The following is a 23983-nucleotide window of genomic DNA, read 5'->3' on the forward strand; positions in this document are numbered from 1 at the left end:
TATGGTGCATGGCTGCGTTGCAATATGACGGCAGAGTTCATTAGTTGAGATAGAGACTGACTGGCCCACAAGGCCAAAAGCGTTTCTATATTTCTATTTATGAAGCATTTTTGCCAACCCGATCCAAAGTGTTCTGGGTTCCTGACTTGACATTTTCCCCATGTGTTTGCAGGTAGATTAGACTCAGATAATCTCTCAGTCAAGAGGAGATTTTTGATTCTCTATAACTTATTCTTCCTGTAGCAGAAATTATGGACCAATGATAAAAATCTATTCACAACTTCCTTTGCCTGTTCTGGGGCACAAAATGACAAATTCTCCCGAAGCTGTTAATGGAGTTATATATATTTAAAGGACAATCATTAAAAGTAAAGGGGCCCAGAGCTCAGCTGGGGCTCATGATGGGCAGTCAGATGGCGTCTGCCAGTGGGGTTGTTCAGGGAGTCAAGCCACATATTGCACTAATAAGGTTCTCTGACAGAAGAGACAACCGTAAACTCAATGTATCAGAGCTTTGAGATCAGCAGGAATACTAGCTCACCGTTCTGCAATTTCACGGCATTTGATGGGAAATTAATCACCAGGTTTGCTGACGCATCAGGGTCCTCCAGATACCTCAGAAATACAGAAGAAAACCTTTGACTCAAGATGGAATTAAATTTATCCAACGTGGAGGTCCAGAATAATCACTGACACGGGTGCTGTTTATCATCAGCCTGGTTTTGACTCCCTGCTCTAACACTACTAGTTGCATTTTACTTAATCACCCTTTGCCTCGGTTTTATCACCAGATAAAAGAATTACCTTTACAATGAAGGGATTTCCAAATGACAAATGAGCTATTGTACATTAAACTTTAATAAAATATTCTGCAAAAAAATGAAAGAAAGTTTAGATGGACACTTGTATCTCCTAATTTATGTATCTTGTTCAGCTTCTCCACAAGCTTACCTAAGTATTTATAAGCTTCATAATTATTAAAATATACATTTTTAAATGCTGGCCTGTTAATTTACTTTTATCAAGTGTTACCACTGTTGAACTATTAAAAGCACATGATGTCTGGTAAAATATTAAGGTTTCCCCTAATTTCAATTTCCTTTCAGGTGCTGTTTAGAGATGGAAAGAATTTATCAGGCAGAATTGCTGCTGATTTAGGGATAGTGAAATAATGACTCCATTTTTTGTCCTCAATTCTTTAATGTTTTTACATTGACAAGGTACTGGCTTAATAAGCATGTATTATTCTAAATGATAAAAATATAGCCAAGGTGAAACAGGTGACTTTGTGGTATTGAGACTGGGGAGATAATGCAAAAGATTATTATTTGTAACCTACATTCAGAAAAAGCTGGAAGAGTATAAAATGGAAAATAAATTAAGAGTTCAGTGAATATAGCATAGGAATAAGTGTTTGATTAGAAATTGCAATTATGTTTTGGTGGGTGTTAAAATGCTGTGTTCTTTGGTTTACTTTACTGTTTTGATTGTGATCATGTATGCAAATCCTGATAACCCAATAACTTTCTCAAATTAAATGTCTGAAAGCCTCACAATATCAACCTAAAGATCTACCTTATTAAACCATTTTATGAAGCTTTAATAAGGTCTTTCTGTGCCAAGAGTATGTTGTTATTGCGTTAGTAAAGGCTCAAAAGCTAAATAAATTCTCTTCCACATAATAAATAAATAAATAAATAAATAAATAAAGGGGCACAAGTGGATGTTTTTCATTTTCTCTGCATGCAAATAACAATAAGTCTCTTACAGGAAAGACGGCAGGGAGCTTTGGCCTGCCTTATGTGAGGACAATGGTTCCTTTTCTTATTTTTCATGCCTGGTCCCCAAAGCTTTGCACCCCATTTGAGCCCACATAGCAAACATCTAGGTGGGGCTTCTCCTTGAATTTATGAGTCTGGAGCTCAATAGAGAGCAAATACCAGAGACTTGATGGTTGGAAAACAATAGTCATCAGAATATAGGCAATTCTTGAATCATGTCTTTTTCTATCTGATCCTTAACTATACTGATTTTGCCCTTGCTTCTCTTCTCTTTACTATACTCCCATCCTTTGTGACCTAACCACTCTCATAGTCTCAAATGTTCCAGTTGGCAGAGATCTCCAGTTGTATCTTGACCTCAAACTTGCTTCAGCCGTATGTTCCCAATTTATCTATTGCTATGAAGTTTGCCTTTTTGTGTTATTTTCTTTATAATGAAGTCTTTCAATGAAAATCTCACTCAATCTCTGTCCTTCCTGCAAAGCGGTCTGTGCCATCAAAATTAACCCTAGTTTTTCAAATATGCTTTACATTGAGCCAGATCAGGACTTTTCATCAGCCTTTTAGACCCATTTCATTTGCCCACTCTCTTGGGACTCCGATAGTACCAAGATTAAATTAAGCTGTGTCTGAATAGACTCTACTCACAAATTTTCTTTAAAAAGTATTTTTCCCCTGTGCCTTCTACCTTAATCCACATTTCTCCAAAGGATGAGGGATCAGGATGACCTGCTCAAGGCATCACTTCCTTCATGGAAGTGCTGAACTTCATTGCGGAGAATAGCTGCTACTTTATTGTGCCACTGACACAGAAATAGAGACCTCTTTCATGAAAAGCCTTGACTTTGAGCCCTGGTGGAGGTTGCTAAAGTCTAAACCAGTCAAAGACCACCAGGAACAAGCCTGCAGTTTGACAAAATCAGATTTATTGCTTGTAGCAAGGAAGGAACAAAGGAATGCTGGAATGCAGCTAGACAAAAGGGAGGAAGGAGTCGTCTTTTCTAAGTTGGGCTTCCATTGAAGGATTTTGAAGAGGGTCTAAGGGAAACTTCTAAGGGAAGTTTTGAATAGGTTGCTGTTTTTAGGCAGAATTATGAAAAGAGGGGATCAACTAGGTATTGGGGGCTGCCATGAGGCAAAAGTAATGAAGGAAAATACCAAAGATTCTGGGGCATCATTGGTAAAGGAAAAAGTAATCACTCAAAGAGGGGTTTATTATGGTATTTTACAGTTGAGGCATGATCTTGGGAGAAAGAGTGTTTTCTGTTAACTTTGTAGCTGATTTTGTCTGTGTCTGTGCCCCCCAGCCTGATTAATGGCAGGGTTTCTTTGTCCTTTTCAGCCAGAGCAGATTTTCACTCTTGAACAAATTTTAACTATTACAGGGTCATGGATTCTGAACTTGTCTGAATATTCACACGGATACATTCTCCCACTGGCATTAGCCAAGGGTAAGAATCTCAGATTCATCTTGATTTAACTTAATAAGCACTTCTACAATAGATATCAAGCAACCCTAAAAAGTTAGGGCAAAGCCATGTGGTATCACTCATAGGTTCCTATTTAGAACTTTTACAAATGTGCCATTATTCTGCCTCTTGATGATGCCACATCTCTTACTAATAGTCTTCTCTGGCTTAGAACAGATTTTTACACATTTCCGAAAGCTTAATGGCTCTGCATTGTATTTGAGGTTTATCACAGTGTGTCTCCATTCTTCTACCTTTCTATTCCTTTCTTTCTCTTTCATTATATTTTGCATTTTACCCACATCTGATGGACCTTTGCATTTTGACTCTTCCATGACTTTGTTCATACCTTCCCTCATCCTGGAATTTCTTTCCCTTTTTTTCATCCCAGTTGAAATTCTATTCTTGCTAAAAGACCTGATACAAAAACTTTGTCCAAAAAGCTACCTCTGAGCCACCCTGATGAAGGTACCCGCTGCTTCTTCAGATTTCCATTGTGCTTTGCTTGTAACTCTGTTTAGCATTGCTTTCATTTGGTCTCTAAGTACCCAGTGGTGTTTTAGACTTGTCCTTCATATTTGGAGAAAGTTCATTTTATGCGCTCTCTATGTCCTAGGCAAGTCCTGAACCTGAAGTTCATGGATTCATTGTGGTCTTCTGAAGGTGTGGGAAGGTGAGAACAGCTTGTGAAACTTTATATATAACCATATATGTATATAAATACGTGTGCATATCTATCTACCTATATGTATACTTATGTGTTTATACTTTAATGGAGAGAGTTTCAACAACTTTCATCAGCTGCTCAAAAAGATATGCAACCCCAAATAGGTTAAGAACAATGATTAGAATATTAAGACTATTGTGGAATGGGCACTCTGCCACTCAAACAGATGGGGGAGATGACTAAAAGCAACCAAAAAATCATGGAGGTACATCAAATGTGGGTGCTTAGAGCATGGTACCCAGCTGGGCGGGTAGAGAACACCATCCACCCAAGGCTGCCAAGGGCTATTAGCCAGTACTGTTTGAACTCTGGACTGTACTGACTTTTGGAAATAGCAGTTAAACCCAATCCTCCCCAGTCACAGCACAGAAGCACAGTAGTTAGCTGAGTTTACCCTCATAAATGCCTTGCCTGTGCCTTTGTTGAGAAGCTATGTTAGGAGTGGCAGTAATACTACTTATCGTTGTCTATTATTTCTATTCCCAGATAAATATTAGTTTAATTATCACATTTCTATTAGTTTAATTATCACATTTCAGTCAGTCATAGGTATGATGAAGAATAGAAATTTAGAAGAAAAAAATGTGACATATTCCCAGCTTTACAGTATATAGGAAAATTCTTCAAAAGGAGTGTATGATGCCATATCTTCCCCACACCCTCATTATGATATAGGTTTCTGAGTATATGAGTGGTGTATAATACAATCAATCTTTGGCCTGAATGGTATATCTTGATGACTTGACCTTGATTATACTCATTAACTACCTATACCAGTCAGGGTTGTCTAGAGAAACAGAACCAACAGGAGATATCTGTAAATATGAAATTTATAAAAGTGTCTTTCATTCAACCATGGGGATGATGGGAATACCTTTGGGGACTACACTTTGAGAACCACCGATCTAGGTCTTAAGGGCATAAGGTGTATGAAATTGGTTCAGAAATCACAGTGTAACACATTTAAAAATACCTAGCAATACAAGGTAACACAAGGGACCCAAACGAACTACACTATAAGTGTTATGTAAGTACAGCAGCAAGAAAAAACTCTGGGGGGATTTGGACGGACTTCCAAATTTGCATAGAATTAAGATTATCAGAAGGGGAGGTGGGAGGTATTCTAGGATGGGGAAATGAATTACGCTTAGGTAGGAATGTGGATGGAGAGTTTCTGCTAGCTGGAGCTAAGCCTAGAGAGTTAGTTTGTGGAGAGCTTTTAATGTCATCATGTAAGGAGGACAGTATTTCTTCTGTCCAATCACCATTTCCTTCCTGGGGCATCAAGGTACAAAAATCTATGCTCCACATTTCTGCTAGCATTTTAACCTTCCCAAAATACTTTTCAGCTGAAGGAAAGATGTATCTCTGGTGTTTGTTAAAGATACCAATTTAGACTTAAAGGTGGATTATTGACAATTTTTGAGTCAGTTTATTTTTTGTAGGTCACAAGGATGGAAAGGCCGACAACTTTTAGATGTCTCTTGAAATACTAAGTAAAGCCTGTCTGAATGTGAATTGAGTATCCTGACTGGAACACGAAAAACCTTGTATATCTGGGGCATCTTTGGCCCTTGCCCCACAGAAGTTATTAATCAGGCAATACCATGCACTAGACTGCAGTTATTGAAACCTTTAAGGTGCACAGGTAGGAATCATCTGGAGACCTTGTTAAAATACAGATACTGACTCAACAGGACTGAGATTGTGCATTTCTAGTAAGTTCCCAGAAGATGCTGATGGTGCGGAACACACCTGGAAGCAAGGGACGTCCAGAATGCGTTAAGGGTAACAGGGGCCTGTTGGCCATCTCGTGGAAGGAGAACAAATGCAATCCTTAAAGGAAGGCCTCTTTCTTTCCCTCCGGGAGGAGGACGGTGCGGGTGTGGAGACAAAGAGAAGGTCGGCTGGAGCAGAGCCGAAAAGTGTCAGCAGCGGGGGCGGAGACACCGAGGTGCAGCAGGTACGCGTGCTCCGGGGATGGCGGTCCGGCGGGCGTGCGGTTTGGTGGTCTCTGCGCGTCTCCTCCCGCCCGCCGCGCGATCTCTGGTCTTTCGGCCCACGGCGGCTCCCATCGCGGCCTCTCCGCACCAGGCTGAGACGGCAGCGGCCGAGCCTTCCTAGCGCTGGCCGGCACCCGCGCTTCCCGACCCTGGCGTTCGGGCTCCCGGAAGCGGAAGGGGAGTGCGGCCCGGCCAGGGCGGCGGCGGCTGCGGCTCGGGCGCTGGAGGAGGCGGAGGAGGAGGAGGCGGAGGAGGAGGGGGGAGAGCCGCCGGCCGCCGCCAGAGCAGCGGCAGCGAGAGGCGAGCCAGCCGGCGCCGGTGAGTGTGTGCAGTAGTGGGGGCGACGCGGCCACCCGCGCCGACCCCTGCCCCACCGGGTCCCTGCCCGCCTTTCCTGCCGCGCTCACCTGTCCCCGCGTCCTCCCTGCGCCGCCCCGCAGTCCTGCCCCCACCCCTGTTCATAACCCCTAGTTTTCTCCGTGTCCTGCTCGCCCCAGGCCTTGCCTTTGTCAGAACCACCTTCTGCCAGAGCCTTAGCCACCCGCCATCTGGGTGGGCCCCTGTTTTAGTGGTGAGATGATTTTTGATAGTGTTATTTGTTTCGTTTCTCTCCTGTGAACAGCAGTTTTCCTCTACCGTACCCAGAGACCTGCCCTGGGATCCCGGTTTCTCTAGGCTATCGCAGAGCCTTTCATTCATTTCCAGAATGTTGGTGTAAGGCCCCAGAGGACTACCTGGAGGAGAAATACTTTGCTCCTTTACTCAATTGCCCCCTTCTCCCCCACTCTCGAGAGTGATATCGAGAAAATGGCTTATGGCTGGCCGTACTTTGCACTTGTTACCATTCACTATAAGAGCTCACTGGATTTTGACTGGAGAGTCCATTTAAAGTTATCGCCTCTCTCAGGCTATATTTAGGTCACATTTTAATATCCTTTGTGAGTCATTGGAGAATGTATATCCAGGGCTGAGGGGACTTGACCAGTTATTAGTTGGAAATATTGGGATATAGCGTCCATAAGAGTATAGGAGAAAAAAAAATCAAGGTCATTGTGGGCAGCTCATAAATCATAGTGTAAAGTTATAATCTAAGAAAAGGATGAGTAAAGATAAGCACAAGTTGAAAAGGTGTGCCAAATGGATCCTCAGCATGGTACATGAATATGTCTACTTAAAAAAATTCACTACATTCCTTGTAGCAAAAATGATATTAATGGTAATAGTAATAGTCACCATTTGATGACTGCTTAGTAAGTGCCATCTTGGTAGTAAAGTGCATTACATGTAACATCTCATTAAATCTTATCAATTCTTTAGATTTCACGTATTTTAAAGATAAAGTATAAGAGGTGCTTTCTTTTAACTAGTAATTGTGCTATCTCTTAATGGAAAAAAGGTTTTTGAAGAAGAGATGAAGTGAGAATTCAATTGGAAAGAAAGAACCAAATGAGATTTGGTGTGATGGAAAGAACTAGATTCTAGTCCTCTTGCTTTCACCACCTAACTGTGGGATCATGGGTAGGTCATTGATCTATGCTGCTTTCTCATCCAAACAACTAAGGAATGGGACCACATCCCGTAGGGCATATTTTAGCTTTTCCAAGCTCATTAGCTATGTGTTACATTTATAGATAATTTATATGTAAGAAGATGCATTTAAATAGATACCTGAAGAAATATTAGTAAAATGATATCAAAATATAACTTTAAAAAATTTATAATTCCTTAACTTTTGGTATAGTAACTCCAGTGTTTACATTTTGGAAGTAAAACAATACAGTTATATTAGTTCTCTTCAAACTGTTGAGATTTCTCTTAAACTTTACATATATATATAGACATATATATAAATACAGCTTCAAAAGCTGTATTTGGAATAAAGGAAACAGAGCATATTTTAAACAATGATAAGAACTCTGTCATCTTGCCTATTTCTGGGGTGTTTTGTTTAATAGATGGTACTTAACCATCTAAATATGCATATATATTGTAAATCTTGACAAACATAAATATGCATATAATCATCGGCTTAACAGGTTCTAAAACAGGAAAAAATAATCAGTGAATCATATAATTTTTACTTTTTATTTGCCTGTTGTCTGGCTTCGTTAATTTGTAGGAAATGATTGACAACCTGTGGAAATGCACACAAATGATTTTAGTGTCCTGGCATTCAAAATAATGCGGTGGATTAGTAAAGAAACTGAGAAGTCTAGTAATGTCTATATGGAAGTTTTTTTCTGGAATTGTAATTGACCCTGATTCAATGAAAACTTCTTTCATCATGCAAGGCTCTATATATGGTGATCAATGTTACCAGGTATAACAAGAAAGGCAGAGGCAAAGCTATATTTATTTCTATGAATTTGTTCCCTAAACTTAGCTTTATATTTATATTAAGGAACGCAGACATTTTATATTATTTTTGTAAAACATCAGAGCTCAGATTCAACTTCAAATATCAAGAGACAACTTAGCAGCTAGGAGAATAATCAGTGCATTAATGGCTCATATTAAAATTTAAAATATTTGCACTATTATAACCAATTAAAAATTTTTTGAAAATAAGTGGGAAAATATGAACTTTTCTTATAGCAATTTATTGGTTAAGAAATTGAGTCAACCCAGTTTAAAAAGCACATTTTCATAGACAGGTGAAGCAGAACTGCTCTCACTGGTAGCCGCCTGACCAAGAATATCTTAATGTGACAGTAATTTTTTTATTTACTTATTTCCTTCTTTATAGCCCTACCTTGGGCAAATTAGAACATTTTCATAATTTGTGTTGTGCTTTGCTAGTCTTCACTTTCCTCATATTTTTTCTCTTAGGATACATTAACCTTCTTTCTCATTAATGAGGCTGATATACCTGCTCTCATCACCTGTTAAGTATAACTTATTTTTTTACCATTCACTGTTTTATTTTAATTCACTTTTGATGATAAGCCTTTTTTATCAGTGACTGTGGGATGAATAACTCTTCCACCTTTTTTTTAGCATTAATGTTCTTAAATTATACTAGCTCAGGTAAAGCTTGGTGTGAAATAAATCTAATTCAGTCCTTTTTTTTTTTCCATTTGTAGTGGTTGGCTGAATACAAGAAGATAAGAAGCTGGTTTCTCTTCCCTCTTAGATGAACATGCCTGATTTTTCCTCAGGAAAAATCTGAGCCTCTTCATTTCTGACTTTTACTGTATCTGAGGGCTTTTTAAAGTACTATTTTTTATCTGAGCAAAGATTGTCTATTGCTGTCTATCCCTACCCAGCCTTAACTCTAGTTCTTCTCTTGCCTTCGCCATACCTTTTCCCACACTCCTACTTTCCTAATGAAGAGTCCCATAATGACATTTTATACTGACTGACACTATCAGCGTGTTTAAATTCACATCACCCCACACCTTCCAAGTTATTTCTACTTTTTGTTAGGGGATTTCTGAAGAAGTGTTTCATTGAAACACGCTATTGCTAGTAGAAATATTGATTTACTTTTGTTTTTCACTTATGAGGCAGGTACAAAGAAGAGCACGTTTGCAGAGGCAAATGGCTTGTTTCAGTTTTGCCCAGAATGCAGTGGTTTAAGGACTCGTTCTACAAAGTGGATTTTTGAAACTTGATGGTGCAATTGTGTTATACTTTGACAATTTGCCCACCCATAGTTACACAGTATTCTGGGGGAACACAGAGCTGAAATCATAATTCCCTGTTTTAACTATATATTCTCTTCATTGCCTTCCGAAATCAAGTCCTTTTTCTCCCACACATCATTCCATAGCTCACCAGTTCTTCTGCTTTTACTTGAAAGAGATTTAAGTTAGGGGCTTTAGTTCAGTCATTCTGTTTTAGATCAAATCTCTATTTTTGGTTTTTGCTTGAAGAGCTCCTGTGTCAACATGTATATTCAGATAATAGCTGAAAGGCTATATAATACCATCTCCAACAGGTTGTTCTCAGACTTTAGTTTTGAGAAAGTAGATAGTTGGGACAAGGCTAAATTGTCACTACTTTAATGATCAGGACCCAGAAGCACCCTTTCCTTCTGGAGTTTGTAAGAGTGGAAGTAAAACTCATCTTTTAAGTTTTCCTTCCTTCTCTTTCCCCACCTCCACCTCTTAAAGTTACTGTTTTTGGAGATGCTTACCGTTTGCTAGATAATTTCTCATTTGAGTATGACCACAACCCTGTGAAGTAGATATTTTTTATCCCCATTTTACAGATGGCTGAACTGAAACTTGGAAAGAAAGTGAAATTTGGAAAGCTAATAAGAGGCTGAGTCATAATGTAACCCTAACTCAACTATTTTCAACCTCTGTGCAAGATTAAGTTCTTACTCTGTTGATAATAATTGAATACTTATGTGATGTTCTAAAAATTGGATTACCCCATCAGCTAATTACTAGAGGCAGCTATAGCCCAATATTTTAGGTAGATTATTTAACTGCTGTATTTGACCAGTTTTCAGAGTCGAGTAAAACCAGAAGTCAAATAGTTTTCTAAATATGTTTAAAGGTGTATAGTTGTAACTTTGTATTTTCTAAATTCATTTTTGTCTTCAATTATAAGGTTTAATTTTTATATATTGATCTACTATATTACCTACTTTTTTCTTGGCCCTATGAAAAAGTTTTTTTATTTGCTTGAAAACTTTCCTATAAGTTGTTCATTATATTCTTTCAGACATAGCAATGTTAAGAAATGTTAATGATGTTTTATAATTCTGAAACCTTGGAGCTTTCCTTGTCATTCTCATTCCCAAATTTCTGGTACTTTTATGCCTAGCAATACTTTTTAACCGTATTTATGAGATTTGATTCCACCATGGTTGTAGTAATGGTGGTATTGATCTAGACATAGCATTGAAATGGTAATCTCATTTTAAATGCTATGTCTGCTATTTAGACTTAATGACTGTAAATGTAATGTAGTATTTTTCTTGATTTTAATGCAGTGAGTGACTGGGATTTGACTCATGGATGACTGACTTGTGCTATTACCTAATAATGTTACTGACAGAAACTACTGTTTTGCTGAAACATTAGGAAGCCACCCTGGAGTCATAGCCTTAGCAGCGTTATTGACTTTGGCCATATTACAGAACATTTTACTCTTCCATAGTTCTTTCTGTTTGCAGCTTTTCTGGAAGATGTATTTGTTCATTTGCCTGTAGTGTTGCAGCTCCCTTACGTTGCCATTTTGAATTTTGTTTCTACTTAGAAGCAGAGGTTTAGTCAAGGAGATCACTAGTGAGCCTTTAAATTGACTTAAAAAGTTAGAGTAGAAGCAAATAAAATTGTACAATCTAACAATCATGGGTACAGAAAAACTGACCTGAAAACTTCTTTTCTTAGAAGTTTTCTTACAGGGTTGTGTGTGTGTGTGTGTGTGTGTGTGTGTGTGTGTGTGTGTGTGTGTGTAGCCTGTAAGGGGACTTTACATGTAATTATTTGATATATTTTTCACATCTTCAGTATGTGATAGTGTGCTGTTGTTGTGGTAAGCAGTATACTTAAGCTATTTTTTATTTCCTTTCTTGGAGAATGTTACTACCTTTCCCCCAGTCCCTAAGCCAGAAACTTGAAAACCATCCTAGGATCTGCCCTTTACTTCTAACTGATCAAGTCTTTTCAGTTTTACTCCTTAAGTTCTCCTGAATCTGCCCCTTTTCAGCATGTCTCCTGTTCTAAGTGTCATTTCCTCGCCCTGCGCCACTCTCCTTATAAGGTACCATTTTGGAGGTGCTTACTGTGTTCCTCATCATTTCTCTTGTGGTTAGCAGTAAACCTAGCTTTTTGCATGTAGTCATTCCTGTTGGTTCATCTATCCAAGTACGTCCTTCAGATTGTTGCTGTTTTTTGTAGAATGCAAATTTAGCATTGGTACTGTTCTGCCTTAAGATCATTTGGTGGTTTTCCATTGTGTTCAGGGTTAATTCCAAACTCTCTGGCATAGTTTAATAGTATTTTTCAAAGAGAAGATCATTTTTTATTTGTGGATCATTAAATCAGTTTGGAGGGCTGTGACCAGCATTATATAGTGTTTTATTAAAATGAAATAGGGGCGGGCAATGGTGGTGCAGTGGTAGATTTCTCGCCTGCCATGCAGGAGACCCAGGTTCAATTCCTGGTGCCTGTCCATGCCAAAAAAAAAAAGAAAAAAAAGTAGGATATACTAGAATAGAAATACTGGATTGCATTACATGCAGTAAGGGGAAAATATTAGTTAAATTTTTTCAGCTATTTATATATTCATGTGTGTTCTGGTAATGTTATAAAATGTTTCTTAGTATTAGTTGTATCAAAAGGTTTTGCGTGTCATACCCCATGTAGTGACTACAGTCATTTTAGTTTACTTAGATTTTCCTTGTTTGCTTTCATATTTCATATCTTTGCTAACTCTGTTCACTTGGTCAGAAGAGCCTTCCTCTATTCTTTATCTAGCTAACTTCCAGGCTTCTCTTTCTCTAGGAAGTTTTCCTTATTGCAACTTACCATAAAAAATACCTTTTTTAATGTTCTCATTACTGAAAAAAGTTCCATGAACCAGTATTTAGCCTTACTTGATGAGATGTCCTCTTGCCCCCTTTCCCTCTATCTTAGCTTTTCTTGCACAGTGTTTAATCCTTCTTGAATGAGCATAGGGACTGTCTCTTTTTCATCTATTCAGTGATGCATAATATTTACTCAATAAATGTTGATTGAATTAATGAAATATGGAATCCATATATGTTATCTAGAATTCTTTATAGGATTATTATTTTTTAAACTTGAATTGTAGAAACTAACTTTTATGGTTGACTTTCTTAATGGCTTCATTGCAGGAGAATAAATGTTTTTCTTAATACATCTTAAACTAAAGTTTGCTATTTTAAGCTCTTTATTCTCTGTTTATCAATTATGATTAGAGATTTCTAGCTTCACCAATCTTATCTTGATAGACATTACATTGCATCCTGTTACTTCAGTGATTTCAGAATCCATTTTCATTTTGTGATTTGTGGCCAAGGAAGTTTGATAAAGACCAACTGCTGGACACATAATGCTTATTTGATTTTTTTGGGAATTGAATTTAAAAAAGAAACATTTCATGTATATGGTAATCAAATGCAAATTGTTGGGGGGTGGGATGGGATTGAATCATCTTTTCTTATTTCTGAATTTAAAATGTTTGTTATTGGCATTTTCACAGCATATTTGGCTGCTGTATTTTCTGTCTTTGTGAAAGATCATTATTTGTTAAACCATTAATAGGGTATCATGGAGAACTGGTATTGAGGACACAACCACTTGATGGGATGTAATTAAAAAAAAAAAGAATGAATCAAGATAAAACATCTAAGTGCAAGTACCAGAAAAATTACAGCACTTCTCAGTGAATTTGCACGTGGTAAGTCTGCATATTTTTATATGGGAGTATGTCTCAGAATTATGTGGTATGGTATACTTGAATGTTTAGGAAGATAGGTAATATGTATATAAAGTGAGTCAAGTCTTGTTTTTAAATGTGCTTGTTAATTTTTGATTAGAGAAAAAAATTATTTTAGTTACTTTGTTTAAAATTTTTAATATTTAACTTTTAAGTAAGCGTTTTCTTAAATGAGACTTTTTCCGTTGGGGAAAAATCTGTAAATAATAGGAGTTTCAGAAACATCTTTGTGAGTTGTATATCTTAAATGGCTTTATAGCTGATGGTTCTGCACTGCATTTTTTTAAGTTAGTTACATTAACTTTAAAACATGTAATGTTATAAGGATAGTATATAATGAGAAAAAAAGGTTTAAATTATATATTTTATTTGTAAGGCTGTCAATGTCTACTCAGGCCCCTATGCTATCTCTGTTTTTCTGTTGGTTGAAAAGAATTTGGTTATGTTTTTGTTGATAAACTTAGAAGAACACGTAAATGCAGACATTAATATGTGAACGTCTTCCTCCTCAGTATTCTTTCTTCCTTCAGCTCATTGACAGTGGTTATATGTTTTTCTTCCAGATTTTTTTATATACATATACAGAAATTACTTACACATGTACTTTTTTCTAATGGAATCATATTATGCAGACTATTCTATAATTTGTTTCTCCCTAACATTTACGTTTTTAAGCATTTTATAGTGTAACACCTGAATGAATACCCATTAGCTAGACTTTACAACTAATATTTTACTTTGCATCTTTCTCATATATCTCTCTGTCCAGCCTTCATTCCTTCTTTTTTTTTCCTTGATGCATTTCAGAGTAGATTACAGACATCAATGTGCCATTCCCTCCCGAATACTTTCAGCATATATTTAATTGAATTTAATGTTTATTTGCAGGTTGTTTTTTTCTTAAGGTAAAATTACATGCCATGAAATGTACCAGTTATAAGTGTATATTTGCTGAGTTTTGGCAAATTTGTACACTTGTGTAACTCAAATTCATATCAAGATATAGAACTTTATCAATCAGCACTTGTTCGTCTTCCTAGTCTATCCTTCCTACTCCCACCAGGCAACCATGGTTAGGTTTGTTTTCCTACCATAGATTTTGCCTTTGTAATTTGTTTTTTTCGTTCAGCAGAATGCTGTGGCTACTATACACACATCTAGATCTACCTTCTCAGTCCTCCCAACTCTGCTTTTTTCCCCTAATTGCTGTAGCTCAGAAATAGTCTACAGTATAGATGTGTTATAATTTAGTTAATCATTCCTCTCCCTCTACATGGACGCTTAGGTTGTGCCATAGTTTTGTAATTACATCCTGATTCCTTTTGTAGTTATTTATAGATGTAAAAGTGCTGGGTGAAAGTGTTTTACTATCGAATTGCCCTCAAAAATGATTGTATCATTACATGCACACCAGTGACGAGTGAGTGTACTCTTCCCTGTGTCCTCTCAACATTGGATATTCATTGGTCTTTTTAAAATGTTTTCAATACTAATGGGTGAAAAATGTGCCTTATTATTTTATATTTTCCTTATCAGCAGTGATTAACCATTTGATTTTTTTTTTTCCCTCTTGTGGCTTCCTCGTAATATTTTCTTTGTATGCCTCTCTCATCGGTTACACGTTATATTTTCTCCAGGGGTGCATTATGTCTTTTTACTTTTTTAATCTTTCTTTATGTGATCAAATATGGCTTATGGATTTCACTCTTGTCTGTGGAGGCCTTCTTCATTCCGAGATTATAAAACTAGTTGATATTTTACTCTTGAAGAAAGAGAAATTGCTGTGAACAGAGGTGCCAGGAAAAATTGTATATGGAGAGTGAAGTTCAAATCGTCCTTGAAGTATAAGTTGAATTTAAATGGAGTAAGCAGAAAGATAGGGGTATTTTAGCAAAAATGGGGGATGAAATATATTTTTCATATTCATGGAACAGTAATAAAACCAATTTGGCTGAAATTGGAGAATCCTATAGAACTCTTAAGTTCGGAGATGTTGGTTTGGCTAGATTTCTTGTTAATTATTTTGGCTAATTTTTCTGGCATTCTAAAATCTGCATTCAGGTGTTGTAGTTTTCTAGCATTTTCTTTTGACAGTAACGTGAGAGTTCTTCTGGTGGAAAATATGTGGTTAAGTATTGTCTGAAAAGGAAAGGTGGTATCCCACTAGAATAGTTTGAACTTCGTAAATATCTGTTCAATCTAGTTTAGTAGAGTTGAATTATGATTTCTTTAAAGGGAAGTTTGTGCTGTAGTAATTTACATCAGTATGAAGTTGGACACCATACTCAAGTATAGTTATCAGATAGCAATCTTAAAAAATGTTGAAGTACCAGTATGTCCACTAGTTACATCAAAGTTTGAGTTATGAGCTCAGCAATTATTATACAAATTAGTATGTTGGAATCTCTAGCTAAGGAAAGTATTTTACAAATGCCATCCTTGCTTAAGACTAAGTAGTAGCAGTGTATTCAGTTCAGTTGTTGCTTAGGATGTGTAATAGTTTCTGTTCAACCATAAGCCACGCCTGGTAGATATATTCATTGAGTGGTACAATCCTGCAACTCTACCAGTTCGTGTTTGTGGTCGTAATCTATTTTGGAACTCTTGGAAGACCACTGTTTTCTTCTCTGAGACCCAATTGTAAGGAATATGTGGCACTAATATTTACTAAACAGGTATATCATTTTTTTAACATTCAAGATTCTGTTTGTTCATTGTTTTATCTTTCTATCCTATGCTTATTTTTCCTTAGGAATACCTGCTCTTCAGAGATTGCCTGTTGATGTTTACATCAAGGAAAAACTTAGACATTTTAAGTATACTGTTCACTATCTAGTATTTTCTGTTGTATAGGGTCTCTTAGTGATAAGGAAAATTTGTTATTCTCTGGTAGAGAAGAATACAAATGGAATTTCTAAAATGAATGAATATTTGCTATTTTCGCTACCTTTTTTGCTGATTTGTGTGCTTTTCTGTTTCTAATGTTAATACATTTGGTAATAAGTAATGAAAACACTCTGTCCTATAGAGTTATTGGAATTTGTATTTTGTTTTTTAGTCTGAATGTAACTGAACGCTTTATAAAAAGGAGATACATGAAGTTAATTATATTGAACATGTTGAGAGAGCCTTCTGTCAGTTCTTTTAACACTTTATAGTTGGCAAGACTATAAAAAATGAGTCTCTTGAGTGTTTTTCTTTTTAACTATGTAGCTAACCATTTGTATTTGAGCTCCTCTAGATTTTTAAAATAGTGGTACCTAGCAAATTAAACAGCGTGTTTTCTGTGACTTACCTAATTTTAATGATACTGATAGGTCTTTAGATTTTCTAATTAAATTAGATAATGAAGTTTACCTTTTACTTTTTTTAAAGGCCTAGGCACTGTTCCTATTTTTAAATTCATATGCAAAGACTAATTTAGGCCATATCTGATTTTAACAATTTGATGGGGTTACATTTGAATTCTTGTCATTTTTTTCTACTGCCCCATTATTTGCAGATTCTATGAAAGAAAGGATGGTGATATTCCTTTAAAATTAAATATTCCTTAATCTTTTTCACATTGTTCTGGTAACTGTCTAGTTTTGAGGAGCTCTTCAACTGATTATAAATAACTCTTAAAATGAGGTAGTCTAGGTTAAAAGCCAAAAACCTAAGAGTCATTCTTGACTCTTTCCTCTGGAACACCTAATATCCAATTAGTAAGAACTTGCTGGTTGATACGATTTATTTCTTCAATTGGGCTCTTCTTTAAAACTAATTTTGGCTTTTGTCTTCTCGTAGTCTCCTAAGTGATCTCTGTCTTTAATCTTATATTCCACGCTATAGCTTCAGTAATTTATCGGAGTGTAAATCTCATCAAGTTAACTCTTCTTCATTAGCTTTCCAATGCCTACTCATGAAACCTTAGCATTCTAACATTGCACCTTCTGGTCCTTCATGAAATACCCCCTTATTTTTTACCACCCCTTTTATGCTGAATTGCTTTATTAGAGGCAGCTTGTAAGACCTGCTCACATTCTTAACTGTGTCACTTTTGTTGCTTGAATAGCTTTTATGTCTGAACTCAAGTTTCACCTCCTACAGGAAGTTTTGTTTGAACCCAGATTTAGCTAGCCCCTGTCTTCTGTGCCTACAGTAACATCGTGTGCACATTTTTAGAACTTGCCATGCCATAGTAAACTCTTTTTATGACTCTTTCTCACATTAGACTTTTGGCTCCTTAAAGCAAAGATGATTGTATCTGTAATGTCTTGCAAGTGGCTGGTACATAGTGAAGGATCAATAAATATTTGTTGAATTGACTTGAATTCAACTCATTACCATAACATCAATGTCTTAGTTGTGGTTTCTAGTTGTGGAACCATGCATCAGTGGTTCCTAGACACCAGTCAACTGAATCAGAAACACCTGGAGAGCAGTTTTTAAAATTGCATTGTTTTGAGCTTTACCCCATTAAGGATTTGGGTCCTGGGGATATGTATTTTTAAAAAGCTCCACAGTTAATTCTGCTTTGCTTGCAGGTTTGAGAACGATTGTTCTTGTTTGTTATTGTATTGCTTTGTATTTTATGTGAAAGTCACCACCTAGATCTTATATAATAGTGTATAGTTTAAGCTTTAGTGTTTATACCCACTCAAGTATTATATATTTTAAGTTACTTTTTTGGTATCACAACCATAGAAATATCTTAACTCTAAGTTTCTCTTTGAGAGGTATGTTGGCAATTTATTAAAAATCAAATGAAATTTAAAAAAAAATTCAACTGAAAACCCCATTTAAACTGTAGTCTTCCTGAATTGATACTAATAAGATTAGTCAGGGTTCATTTCGTGATTTTAACATTTTTGGCAATTTATAAATTATTTTTATTCTTTATTACAGTTTTTAAAAATTAGTTAAAAATGTTTATTGTGTATAAGATGTGCTAAAGTGCACAAATCTTAAGTAAACAGCTCAGTGATTTTTTTTCATGTATGTATATACCCATAAAGTACTACCCATATCAAGATATTAAAGATTTCTAGCCCTTTGAAGATTCGTTTATATTCCATTCCAGTAATATACACTCCTCACACCAAAAGATAGTCACTTTTTTATATGATCATCAGTATGTCTTATGATTAAAGGTACCAAATATTTTTGTGCATATCTTTTGACAGATATGTACACTCAATTCCTCTTGCGTTTACGTATAGAATGGCTGGGTTGTAGGACAGACTTGTGTTTAACTTCAGTAGATGAGGCCAATTTATATTCTTGATAGGAATTCATAATGAAAGATTGAAAGGATATTATTTGAAACTTATAGTGAAATTTGAATATCTTGAAACTTTTGTTTTCCAAAGTTTTTATATTGTCAAAAGAAGAATCAAATATATAATAAAACTCAATAACTGTCATTTCATAGTTGCCAGAAATATAGTTTTGTTATAGTAAAAAACATTAATTCCTATATAAGTAATTTTGTTCTGTTTTTCCTTTCCTTAGGGTCATCTTCCCTTGTGTGTTGGCAGGCAGTTATAGGACTGCAAAATGGGTCTCCGGATTCACTTTGTTGTTGACCCACATGGTTGGTGCTGCATGGGTTTGATTGTCTTTGTCTGGTTATACAATATCGTTTTAATCCCCAAAATTGTCCTCTTTCCTCACTATGAAGAAGGACATATTCCAGGCATATTGATAATAAGTAAGTGTCTAGATCTTTATCTATTTCCTTGTATAATTAAAGATTTTTTTATTGTGAATGTTTTTGAGTATAGTACCACCATGATAACTTCCTTTTTAATATTATTCATTGTATTAATATTGATATTTACTAAATTATGAAAGTTTTAAAAAGAATGACCTTTCTATATTTTGCATGGTTTTGTGATATATATATATATATAAATATATAAGGCCTTTTCTGTGTGTCTGTGTATTTTTATTTATGTTTCTGTTTTGTCTTTAATTGTAAATGTGGAAGGAATTTTGAGAATGGAGGTGGTATACAGTACTGGGAAAGGAGAGTTTCATGATAGTTAATTATGGATTATATCATTGATTATGTTAATACTTTGAATTTCTGGGTAACTTTTCTGCCATAGTCCATTCATGGTGACTTACGATTGCAAGAATAAGAGCAAAATGTTGTACTTTATGTACATGACAATTAAAGTTTTCATGTACATCACCTTATTTTGGCCTCACAAGGCTTATACAACATATTATTTCTATTATGCAAATGATAAAACTGACTAATATTATAGTAGTTGGGGTTCTCTAGAGAAAGAGAATCAGCAGGATAAATATATCACGTGACCGTGGAGATTAGTAAATCTGAATTCTGTAGAGCAGGCTGTAAGAAATTGGGAACTCTGCCTTTTGGTCTCCAGTGTCTTGGAGCAGCTAGAAGAAAAAATGAAAAATCGTGAAACTGTAATCCATACCAAACTTTAAAATCTGTTGCATAACTGCTTGTTAAAATGTACTTGGAAATTTATTGCTTTTTTTTTGTATATATGTTATTTTTCACAATAAAAAAAGTTAAAAAGAAATTGGGGGGAGGTACAATGGTAGCTCAGTGGCAGAATTCTTGCCTGCCATGCCAGAGACCCAAGTTCGATTTCTGGAACCTTCCCATGCCAAAAATAAAAGAAATTGGGAACTCTGATGAAGGTTCTGATGAATTTCCCCAGAGAAGTTGGCTTGCTGAAATAGAGAGAAATTCTTCTTTCTGATTGCTGAAATCATCAGTTCCCCCTTTTAAGACCTTTGGCTGATTGGATGAGACTTCTCATTGATGAAGACAATCTGCTTTGTTGATTTTAGATGCAAGTAACTGACTAAGTATTTAAATCCATGAAATACCTCACAATAACAATCAGTCCAGTGCTTCCTAGACAAACAACTGGATACCATAACCTGGCCAAGTTGACACATGAACTTAAACATGACAACCATACAGTCAGTCCTGGGGTGAACATACAAACTAAGTTTCCTGTTACATGTGCAGTGCTTTTTCTATTTCAATAAATTGGCTACGTTCTTGTTAATTTAAGATGTAGAACTCTGGTTTCTGATTTTGTTTTCCCTCTCTGTTATTTTTTCTGGTTATTGATTTCATAATGCAAAAGTTCTAGATTGTTTATTTGAAAATTTATCAAAAGGAGCAGTTGAACTTCATTAATTTAGAGTAAGGAAGATAGCCAGTTAAAGTTGATGAAAAGATTTAATTAATTTTTTTTTGCATGGGCAGGCACCGGGATATGAACCCGGGTCTCCGGCATGGCAGATGAGAGCTCTGCCACTGAGCCACAGTTGCCTGCCGTAAATTTTTTTTTTTTTTTTTTTTTTTTTTTTTTTTTTTTTTTTTTTTTTTAAAGGAAAGACAGAGAGAAGGAAGGAAGGATAGAAGGAAGGAAGGAAGGAGGAAAGGGAAACATTTTTAAACATTTTCTTGTTTTATTGTATTCTGTTTCTCCGTTTTTGTTACATGGGGTGGGGCCGGGAATCGAACCGAGGTCCTCCGGCATAGCAGGCAAGCACTTTGCCCGCTGAGCCACCGCGGCCCGCCCTGTAAATTTTTTTTAAAAGTACTTATTGGTAGGGACTCTCTCTTCATGTTTAAATGTACTTAATTAGTACATTAAAGGTAGTCGTTGGCAATATTATTTGGTAAGTGAAATGAATTAGTTTATTTTTCATCTTATCTTTTGAAAATTATCCTACTGGTATTAACTAAATATACATTTTAAACTTTAAATATGCTTTTGATAAAATGTTTTTAAGGGTAAATGACTAATTTATTAATTTCTTTTGAAGTATTCTATGGCATTGCCATATTTTGTCTGATTGCCTTAGTGAGGGCCTCAATAACGGACCCAGGAAGACTCCCTGAGAACCCTAAGATTCCACATGGAGGTATGATACGCTTCAGATTTATCAGCTTTACTGATGCCAGAATTATTATCCTAGAATATTTCATTGCTTTTTATATATATATATATATATATATATATATATATATCAGTTATATAAACACTGTTTTCATCTAACATGACTTTCAAATCTGCTCAGGTTTCGTTGCTAAACTTTTCTATTGAAAATTGTAAATCCCATTCTATTCTTCACATCCCTGTCCAGTCCCTGGTTCTTCTTTTCAGTTTGTTTGTCTTCTTCCACTCTGTATCTTTGTAAGCTCTTGTGAGGGTTTAGATTGTTTTGTTTTCATTTATTCAGTGATGTATCCTAGTGCCTAGAACAGTCTCTATCACTTAGTACATGCTGGGTAAATATTTGTTAAATGATTTTATAATAATCTGAGAAATTGTATTTTAATTTAATAAGAGTTTTATTGATGGTACTATTTACCTCATGATGTTATAAATATAAAATTACTTGGAGTAAATATTATAAATATAAAATTACTTGGAGTAAATATTTGTAGGGTTCTGGGTACTATTGCCTATATACTTTTTTTGAGTTTGAAGAATTCAGTGAAAACTTTAAAGGCCTTTTTTCTAGTGCCAATTGATGTAATTTTTGAACACCTTGTTTCATATTAATTATTGAGACCGCACAAATGAATTGAAGTGTATTGCTTATTTTATTGCATACCAGGTATAATACAGCCTCATTTATCCTGTTACCTTTATGAGTCTTACTTTTTGTTTATTTGCTACATAAGCTTTGAGAACTCTCTGCACTTTATTCTAGTAACAAATTTATTTGTCTGTGTTGTACATTATAGAACCAGAATGCTTATTACAGTTATTCAGATATTCCCAAACTTGATATTAGAATTACCTGGGGAGCTTTTAAAAAGTCCAATGCCCAGGTCATACCCCATATTAATTAAATCGGAATGTCTGGGGGTAGAAGCCAAATACCAGTATGTTTTTAAGATCCCAAGTAGTTCCAGTTTGTAGCAAAGCATGAGAACCAGTGTAGTAATTCTGTCTGTGACAGAGCACGTATAGAGACTACTTTTAGGTCCTGATTGTTGTTTTCTGAGACCTATCATTTAGGACCTTGCTTGGCCTTAGAAGTTGAGATTGAATAGGAATGATATGACACTGATGTTTCTGTAGCAGTAGAGGTTTCTGAAAACAATGTTGAATATTTAATTTTTATTAACTTATAGAAATAGTCCCTTGGCAGTTAGTATGTATATATGTGTGTGTTGTGTACGTGTTGTTGTTTTTTTTCTGGGGGTAGTAGTGGTGGCACTTTACAGCTTGTAAAATTTGTGTAGAATCCTTCTTCCCAACTGGCCTAACCAAAGGCTTTCTAAAATATTGCATGCATGTATTATTTCTTAACTTAAACCCAGTGGCCCACAAAATTAAAGAAGCAGACTTTTTCTAACTGGAAACCCATTTCAAATGAATTCTTTAGTTTGCAGTGGTCAAGACTTAAACGTCTACATGAGCCACATAACATGTTGGCAACTAACTCAAAAATTTAAAAACATTTTGAAGACTAAACAAATTGTATCTGTGGGTCTCATTGAGCCCACAGGTAACTACTGGGTCATCTCTGGTTTATGGGTCATGTTGACAGACGACAACATGGCATCTGACTGACTATTGACATGTGTACTTTCTGATGTATCTGGCTCCTGCTTGACATTACCTTATTTTCCTGCAGAGTCCAGAAAACTTCTCTTTTTCCCAGTTGAAAAAAAAAAAAAAAAGACATGTTCATTTATCAAATTTTAATGTTCCCAATGCCTTTTGGTATCTCATCTCATCTCATATAATCTCATAGTAATTGTTCTGTTACCATAGATCTACATGCAGATTAATTAATTTAGCACTTCTTTTACCTTTACTTTGATTCTAAAGAAAATCAAAATCATCATGGTCATTTTGGTGCTTGTTGCCTCATTTATTTGTAAGCATTCTTTTAGCTTAGTAAAAAATACATAGAATTTTTTTTTATTAATTAAAAAAAATTAACTAACACAACATTTAGAAATCATTCCATTCTACATATACAGTCAGTAATTCTTAATATCATCACATAGATGTATGATCATCATTTCTTAGGACATTTGCATCGATTTAGAAAAAGAATAGCAAGACAACAGGAAAAGAAATAAAATGATAATAGAAAAAAATAAAAATAAATAAAAAAATATATATTAAAAAAAAAACTATAGCTCAGATGCAGCTTCATTCAGTGTTTTAACATAATTACATTACAATTAGGTAGTATTGTGCTGTCCATATTTGATTTTTGTATCCAGGCCTGTTGCACAGTCTGTATCCCTTCAGCTCCAATTACCCATTATCTTACCCTGTTTCTAACTCCTGCTGGACTCTGTTACCAATGACATATTCCAAGTTTATTCTCGAATGTCGGTTCACATCAGTGGAACCATGTAGTATTTGTCCTTTAGTTTTTGGCTAGACTCACTCAGCATAATGTTCTCTAGGTCCATCCATGTTATTTCATGCTTCATAAGTTTATCCTGTCTTAAAGCTGCATAATATTCCATCGTATGTATATACCACAGTTTGTTTAGCCACTCGTCTGTTGATGGACATTTTGCCTGTTTCCATCTCCTTGCAATTGTAAATAACGCTTCTATAA

The 23983-nt window shown here is 35.6% G+C and overlaps 1 protein-coding gene and 1 pseudogene across 3 annotated transcripts in view; both read left to right on the forward strand.

The window, feature by feature from the left end:
- Positions 1-398: 398 nt before the first annotated feature.
- Positions 399-686, forward strand: LOC143660966 (alpha-ketoglutarate dehydrogenase component 4 pseudogene; annotated as a pseudogene).
- A 5515-nt stretch (positions 687-6201) lies between these two features.
- The window catches only part of ZDHHC21 (zDHHC palmitoyltransferase 21), an 83007-nt gene continuing 65225 nt past the window's right edge, over positions 6202-23983 (forward strand). For 2 of the 3 annotated variants that reach the window (XR_013170417.1, XM_077148170.1), the window contains exons 1-4: positions 6202-6298; positions 13225-13360; positions 18893-19091; positions 21209-21307. Coding sequence is in view for 2 of the 3 variants with exons in the window: in XM_077148170.1 (XP_077004285.1) it covers positions 18938-19091; positions 21209-21307 (253 nt within the window). In the remaining variant the exon portion in view is untranslated. Of the gene's footprint in view, positions 6299-8809; positions 8865-13224; positions 13361-18892; positions 19092-21208; positions 21308-23983 lie in introns of all 3 variants that reach the window. The other variant, XM_077148171.1, reaches the window with a different exon arrangement.

The sequence above is a fragment of the Tamandua tetradactyla genome, chromosome 2, assembly GCF_023851605.1.
Source record: "Tamandua tetradactyla isolate mTamTet1 chromosome 2, mTamTet1.pri, whole genome shotgun sequence".
NCBI lineage: Eukaryota > Metazoa > Chordata > Mammalia > Pilosa > Myrmecophagidae > Tamandua > Tamandua tetradactyla.